The sequence below is a fragment of the Nestor notabilis genome, unplaced genomic scaffold (assembly GCF_000696875.1).
Source record: "Nestor notabilis isolate BGI_N333 unplaced genomic scaffold, ASM69687v1 scaffold16808, whole genome shotgun sequence".
NCBI classification, from domain to species: Eukaryota; Metazoa; Chordata; class Aves; order Psittaciformes; family Psittacidae; genus Nestor; species Nestor notabilis.
This window is the reverse complement of record NW_009941695.1, coordinates 12,036-19,682: the sequence shown is the minus strand read 5'-3', so window position 1 is coordinate 19,682 and position 7,647 is coordinate 12,036. Positions and strand designations below refer to the sequence as shown.

The following is a 7,647-nucleotide window of genomic DNA, read 5'->3' as shown; positions in this document are numbered from 1 at the left end:
GCCCGCTCCAAGGTGTCTGCGCTGGGGGTCCCCTCCAAGGTGTCTGCTCTGGGGGTCCCCTCCAAGGCCGGGTATTGCTGAGGAAGGTCCCGCAGGGTGCAGGGCTCCGTCCCGCTCAGGTATCGCTGGGTCGTGGTGGACAGCAGCTACCTGGTGCTCTGCAGCTCCTCCCGCAGCCAGGTGGGCAGCATCTGCCCCATCTTGTACAGGAGCTTGGAGAGCTCGATGTTGTGGTCCCTGTAATAGTCCCTCAGGAAGGCGCGCGACTGCAATGGGAGAACACAGAGGAAGGTCAGGGGGACGAGCCCCCGAGCCCACCACCCCAGCACAGCCCCCTGACCCCACATGGACCGTCCAATGAGGCTTTCTGCATACTCACATCCGAGTCCATCTCAGGGTACTTCCTCCCTTTGCTCTTCCCCAAGCATTTAGTTTTCCCTCCATCCAGAAGCTGACACCAGAATCCTTTCTTTGGATCAAACCTGTGAAGCGAAAGCTCTGCCTCACCCCTCTCGCCCCACCATGCCTTCCACAGCATTGCAACAAGCCCCTCTGCTTCCCAATCCACCACAGGGGTACTTCTCCACCTCATTTTCACCCACAGCTCAACTAACATCTCATTATTGACCCCCTGGTACAGCAGGTTTCCCATGCAGCTGCTCAGTAAGCAGCCCACCAAGGTTCATTCATCACCACATTGCCCTACTGAGGGAGCACAGAGGTCTACATGGGTTTAGTTATTATTTTCTGCAGCACCTTTGGCCCTGGATGCCCTCAGGAGCCCCACGGCACCTGGGTGCAGACTCAGAGCAGCCACATGTGTAGACAAGCCCTGCACAGAGGTGAGTTATTACTTTCCTAGAAGCTCTGGAGGCTCCTGCTTCCCACAGTGGCTTTAATGTCTGGAAGGCTCAGAGGAAGGTGACACCCACAGAGGTGCCACACTACCAGCAGCAACAGCTGCTCTCTGCAGTGTGTGCATGAGCAGCCAGGGTGCCAGGGCTCAACACTGTCACGTGCAGCACAAATGCACCCCTGAACTCTGCTCCAAGAGCCCAGAGCTGCTCTCAGGCTGCCTGGAGTGACACCACCACCCCTGCGGCGGTGTCTGGGTAAGCAGAGCAAAGCAGGGTGCTTGTTGGATGTTACTTCTGATGACAGCTACTCCCGTGTAGTTTGCAGCAATGAGTCTCGTCAAAACCAGCAGCAGCTTTGCAGTGAGCCCCAGGGCTGGAGGCTGCACTGGGAGCAAAGGCAAGTTGGAGGAAGGAGAAGCTCAGAGGGAGGACTCACGCCAGGGTCTTGTGGTAATCAATGAAGTTGGTCACACCGAGGAATTTCTGGACCGTCTCCATCACTTTGGCGGGTTCCGTTCGGAGCAGTTTGCCATCCAGGACCAGGATCTGTGAGGAGCAAGGCAGGGAGGTGAGGTGCTGCTGGCTCCCAGCCCTGCTCTCCTGCGGCACAACACCGACTTCACTGCACCTTTTGCCATCTCGGAGCCAAATTTACCACCACCCTGTGCAGGGTCCCCTTTTGGATGCTAATGTGCCCGGTGCTTACTTACACTGGGTTTTGGAAATGAAATGCAAATAAAAGCCAGGGCCAGGATCCATCCAGGACAACATCAGAGCTTCACCTCGGGGCTGCCCAACCCGCAGCCAGCCAGGATTGCATTACAGCAATTATACCAGCATAAGGTTAAGTGACAGTGGAAAAATCATTCAGGGACTGAGCGTGCACAGTGCCAGCAGTGCTGCAGTGTGTGGGTCACAGCAGGGCTGGCATCCAGCGCCCGTTTCCCCTGCAGACAGCTCAACCATTGGGCAGTTCTGCTGCTATTTTTGTCCTGCTCTGATGCCGTGGTGACACCAGATGAGCCAGCCCCGTGGGGCTCTGTGGCCAAGGGCACCAGGCAAATGGTGGGTGCCACTGCAGAGCCACCAACAACCGTTCACCCTGTGGCTCCCTTCCAACCCTGCTTTGGCAGACGACCAGCACAAGGACATCTTAAGGCATCACCAGCCTCACACTACAAGGGCTTCCTTGTGCAGTATCTCCCCTTCTCAGAGTACTTTTACCCTCCCTCCCTATGGTTTTTAGTGTATAAGAAAAGCAGCTCCCATGGCAGCACCCTCACAAGCTGCTTTTGGACCCAAGCTCTTTTCCCCCCGTATCCTTGCCTGGGTGAGGGGTGCTCCCCAGGGTGCTGCCACTGCAGGAGTGGGTTCTCCCTTCCATACCTGGTTCGCTTGGGAGCTGTTGAGCCAGCGCTCAATGTGTGTGGCGTACCAGCCCGGCACCAGGCAGCGGTTCTGCAGGGTCCGGAGCTTCGGAGCAGCCTCAGGTCCTGCCGTGATCACCTCGTGGAAGGTGTATTTCAGGGCAACCGGGTCGTCATGAGCTCGCTGGTGCTGTCAGGCAGGAGCAGGGCAGGTTTGTTCCCGGGGCAACCCAAATCCTGGGCTGCCCATGGTGTCTCCCGCCCCGCCATGCCATGTCTTGTTCAGCCAGAAAATTCAGCACCCACAGCCACCTCATCTCCCAAACCAAGCTGATAGAATCCTCTTGCCTACCACCCCATGGGGCTGCCCACAATGGGGGAGACACAGAGGTGGGCAGCTCACCTGATACCAGGAGTAGGCTCGATCTGCAGGGTTGATGAGGATGGTGATGACTTTGGCCTTGGAAAGCAGGGCGGCAGCTCGCCGGGGAGCCACTTCCGAGTCAAAGTAGTTGGCACTTTTCTCAAAGTAGAAGTCAGAGGTGGTGTTGGAGGGGATGGGGAAGAACTCCATGTACCTGGGGAGGCACAGTGGGAGGCGGGAGGACAGGCACCATGAGATGTCCCTGGCACCACCCCTCCACAAGTGACATATCAGACACAGTACCAAGCAGAGTCGCCCAGGTCTGACACGCTGCCGGGGGCTCCACAATCCCCTCCAGCCATTCTCAAGGGCCAGGCCTCACCAGATTCCCCAGGCAGATCCCAAAACCAGGGGGTAGTAGAGGCACAGAAGCCTGGCTTCTGCCAAGGGCATTTCTGAGCCCTGGCAAGTGGCTTTTGCCTTACAGACACCACCTCAGGGACGAACCATGTGATAGCCTGAAGGCACAGGGCAGAGCCTGTGTGGGATTCATCCAACAGCCCAGCAGTTACAAGGCTGATGGGAAACCCCAGAGCACCACTGCTCCCATTCCCAAAGGAACTGGCGCTCCCAGCTCAGCCCCTGCAGCGTGGAGACCTACCAGTCGATGCCCTTGTGATAGTTGTGTCCATTGAAGAACTGTATCTCCTCGAAGGTCTCTGAGCTGGGGTAGTTGCTGCTCAGGTCTGGGTGCATGCCCAAGAAGAGATAAAGGGCAGTTGTTCCTTCAGACAGACAGAAAACGAGAGCTGACTTGGGAAAAACCTCCCTCCGAGCTCTGATGCAGGGCAGAAGGGCTGAGAGGCTCTTTGGAGGTCTGGGAGGACCTGTCAAGCCTCCTGTCATGCTCATGGCACAAGGATGAAGGGAAGTACCTGTTTTTTGAGGCCCAATGATGAGGAGCTTTGGGAATCGGTCACAGGTCTTTTCTTTGGACCAAATGTCTTTGTGCCGTTTGTCTTCACAGGGATCCTGAAATGCAGGAGGGGGGATTAGAGACAGGGCAGCCTGGACCCCACACCACTGCTCAGCCCGCTCCAGCCCGCTCAGACACACAGCAAGGACATGCTGCTCAGTGGGCAGAGAAAAGTCCAGACTTATCTCCAGGCCTATGGAGCAAATTCCCTCCTGGCACCACCCCCAGAACCACAGAGAGGTTTAAAACCACTGCTACCCGGGCAATCAGAGGCAAACCCAGGTTGGACAGGACCTGAGGAGGTCACTGACTCCAACCTCCTGGTCCGAGCAGAGCCAGCTGTACCCCATTTCCCTCTCCCAGCACAATAACTGGGGCTGCTCTCCCCATTCCAGGCATGGATGGTACCTGCCACAGCGGGTCCTTCTCCTCGGAGAAGATCTGGAAGTATTTCTGTGCTAGCTGCACCGGTGGCAACGTCTGCAGCTTCAGGTTGGTCCAGGAGTTGAGGAAGCGGACCAGGTGCTTGAAGGTGTACAAGCCCAGGCGGTCGTTGCCGTAATTGGACAGATGGGTCATGAAGATGCTGATCTGAAGCAGAGAGGATGGAGTAGGGGTTAGTGGAACATCACCCAGCAGCCATCCCATGCAATGGCTCCCACCTTGGCTGATGACACTGGGGACATCTCCCACAGTGGCACTTGGGGACAGTTCTGCAAGAGACACCTGCCCCCGTGTCCCCAGGCAGTACTCACAGGGTTGAGGAGCACGGTCAGGAACAGTTCACCCCCGTTGATGATTTTGTCCAGCTCACTGGAGCCACCAGGGTATTCATTGTAGAAGATGGTGTGCGTGAAGAGGCCGCAGGTTTGCCGGGGGAGTACCTGGGCAGGAGAAAGAAATGGATGGAGTAGGTGGAGAAATGGCCACACTGCCTCCTCCAGGCAGCCAGGGCTGGGTCCCTTCTCCTCAGAGGTCAGGACCAGCTCTATTGTCTCTCACCACCCTTGACTTGAATCCTGCTGCCCACAAGGGGTGGAGGTGGACAGACGGAGAAGCCAAAAACTGTCCTCACACAAGCTTTCCCCATGCAGGATGAGCAAAGGGCACAGCCTCCTCAAATCAAAGCACCCAAGCTGCCCAAAAACCACCTGCTGAGGTTGTGGGTTCTGGCAAGAGGAGAGAAGATAGAGCCTGGCCACCTACCATGATGCCATTGTGGATGAAGCCACGGCGGTAGCGAGCGGGTTTCAGGTGAGGGTACTCCTCCGTGCTCGTCACTTTGATTGACCAAACCTGCTTCCAAGCTTCGTACAACTGCACATGGACGGGGTACACACCTGAATGGTGAGGGGCCACGGCGTACCCCATGTCAGTGGGGATGCCATGCTCCTGCAGAGAAGACAGGGGGGAGTGGGTGACTGTGAAGACCCCAAAACCACAACGTCCCAAAACAATCTTTCCCCAAGGGACTGCCCATTCCCAACTATTTGTGCCTCTGGAGAGCAACCAGGGCAGGGCCGTGTCTGCCATTCTCTCCTAACCAGGGCTTTCTCCATGAAAGGGAGCCCAGGAGCAGACATGCTGGGTGGACACTCGCTCCATGTGGACCATCCTCAATCCCTGCCATTTCTGCTGCCACCAACAAAAAACAGCAAAGCTTTTCTGCAGAGAATGAGGAGATACATCCATCTACACAGGACTGTAAATTGGTTTATATCAGTCTGCTTCTATTGTCTATGAAACAGCCTAGAAATTGAGCTGGAAAACTGCCCATCCCAAGTAGGAGTGGTCCAGTGTCTCTCATATTAAGCACCTTTAATTATGAGGCAATGATTTCAAGTTAGCCTGAAGATCCCTGGCTTTACTCGTTTGGATTCAAGACAGCTGTGAGCAAACCAGTTGATCACAGCATGATCTGCTCTCAGAGCTGGCTTTATCAGGGCCACACAGGGGACAGTCCAAGAGGATGAACAACCCCTTACCAAGCTGAAGGTCAGAGCCTGCCTTTATAAACCAAACAGTCCCCAACAGCTCGGCCTGCAGAGGGAGTTTCCATCAGCCTGAGCCTCCTGGCACAGAGCCACTGCTCCAGGATCCCACATCATTGCCCAGCATTAAACAGCACCAGCCTGAGCACCCAACCCGATTCCCACTGGATTGGAACTCTGCATTCCCCATGGAGCCAGCCAGGCAGGCAAGGGTACAATGCACAAATGGTGCTTCCCTTTGAACAGGCACTGGGGCAGCTCACTGCTACAGCAGCAAGTTGGCTCGTGCAGATAAACCCTTTTGCTCCAGATACGAGTGTATAAATGGATTTATCCACCCAGCTGTAACGTGGGGGACATGACTTAACATCAACAGGTCCCTTTGCTCTGTCAAGCAGAGACTGTCCCCCATGTAGCCTCTTCACCCCTCTTCTCCATCCTCCCCCCACCATGAGCAACCCCACCAGCAGCATCTTACTCACGACAGCGAATTTCTTGTTTAAGGTCATCTGCTCGGCAAGAACCGACTGGTTGTGGAAGAGGTGAGGCTGCATGTGGCTCCACATGTGGGGGAACCACCAGAACTCCCTCACGTAGGACAGCAGCAGGTCATCACCTTCATCCTCGGCATCGGTACCTGTGAGCATGACACTCACTGTCACCACACAGAGCCCCTCTTGGGAACCAGTTGATGGGGTGCAGCAAGGTGGGATGCTCAAGGATCCTACTGCAGCCCTCACATCAGCCTCTGAGCACCAGTTTGAGCCCCAACACGCAAAGCGACACCCTCACCCTCCTCACCCGTGTGGAAGAATTTCCCTGAGTATCCCAGGTTGAAGGTGAAGTTCGGGATGTGGGTGCGCAGCTCGTTCTGTGTGTCGAACAGTGCCTGGGGGACAGAAAGCAAGATGTCCTCAGGATGTGGCAGCTACCATGCCAGGGTGAGGAACCATACTCCTGGGAGCTTCGCAGAAGGAGGAGGGATGCTCTAGGAGCAAAAAAGCTCTTCCCTGGAGCATTCCAGAGCAGCCACAAGCATCCATCCCTCCCCTGCCCACCCAGCCAGGACACCACATGCACACCTTGACATCTTCCACCTTCATGCGTGTGCCCTCCTTGCCCACAAAGATATCATCGATGTCCACTAGGATGTAGCGGTCGAGGGGCAGGGAGAGCCTCTTGCCCGTCAGGAAGGAGACAGAGTCCACGAAAACCAGTTTGTGCAGCCAGAAGTTGAGGTTGTTGCCAAAAAGCACCCTCTGGATGCCGTCGTGGAGGCCCAAGTCCTGCATCACGGTGGTGTGCAGCGCTGCGTCCACGCTCATGTGCGGGATGGACTCGGACGACTTGGTCTTGGCCAGGAGGACCGGCTCGTAGGTGGAGTGGTTGGACTGGAAGACGGTCCAGTCCTCCCCGGGGAGCACACCCTTCTCCACCTCGCTGGGGCGCGTGATGTACAGCAGGGGAGATTTGGGGTTGATGCTGCAGTCCTTCAGCGCCAGGTTGGAGTGGAGGAAGAGGGGGAAGCCCTTCAGCTGGGCGCTCAGCAGGCTGTTCTCGTTGGCCTGCATGGGGGAGATGGGAGCTAGAGGAGATGGGATACTGGGAACAAGTGCCCCAACCGGCCATGCAGACAGGGGCTCACCAGGGACACCAACAGCCACAGCAAGGGGGCAGGCAGCTCAGCACCCCTGGAGGTCTGGGTGCCAGGGCCCTCCCTTCCTCTCCTGAGCATGGGGTGCCCTTGCCCCCTTGCACACTCAATCTTGCTCACCTCCAACATGCAAAGTGCCCCAGCGTAGGAGAAGGGTAGGGGGCTGCCAAGCTGCTTATGCTTTTGGTAAATGCCAACGGGGTCACTGCTGGGAAACTGGATGCTAAAAGCAACTGGAGTGATCCCAGAGGTGTGTTTTTACCCTCAAAATAAAGAGGGGCTGTACTAAGGTAGTGCCCTCTGCTAGAAGCCTGTGTCCATGTCAGGCTGCAGGCTGGCTCCACAGCAACTCAAGCTGCTTGCAGAAAGCAAGGAGAGGGCAAAGTCCTTGCATGGACCCCAGACCACCCCTGCTCCCACCCAGCCTGGCCGCAGGGT

The 7,647-nt window shown here is 56.5% G+C and overlaps 1 protein-coding gene across 1 annotated transcript in view; it reads right to left on the bottom strand.

Moving 5' to 3' along the window:
• Nucleotides 1–150: 150 nt before the first annotated feature.
• LOC104410767 (bifunctional heparan sulfate N-deacetylase/N-sulfotransferase 1) overlaps nt 151–7,647 on the bottom strand; it is a gene marked incomplete at both ends in the record, with an annotated part of 7,827 nt that continues 330 nt past the window's right edge. Inside the window, 13 exons of the mRNA XM_010021024.1 lie at nt 151–266; nt 380–482; nt 1,294–1,403; nt 2,244–2,414; nt 2,628–2,802; nt 3,250–3,373; nt 3,524–3,620; nt 3,973–4,155; nt 4,320–4,448; nt 4,771–4,956; nt 6,038–6,192; nt 6,357–6,444; nt 6,638–7,118. Of these exons, the coding sequence (XP_010019326.1) occupies nt 151–266; nt 380–482; nt 1,294–1,403; nt 2,244–2,414; nt 2,628–2,802; nt 3,250–3,373; nt 3,524–3,620; nt 3,973–4,155; nt 4,320–4,448; nt 4,771–4,956; nt 6,038–6,192; nt 6,357–6,444; nt 6,638–7,118 (2,118 nt within the window). The remainder of the gene's footprint in view (nt 267–379; nt 483–1,293; nt 1,404–2,243; nt 2,415–2,627; nt 2,803–3,249; nt 3,374–3,523; nt 3,621–3,972; nt 4,156–4,319; nt 4,449–4,770; nt 4,957–6,037; nt 6,193–6,356; nt 6,445–6,637; nt 7,119–7,647) is intronic.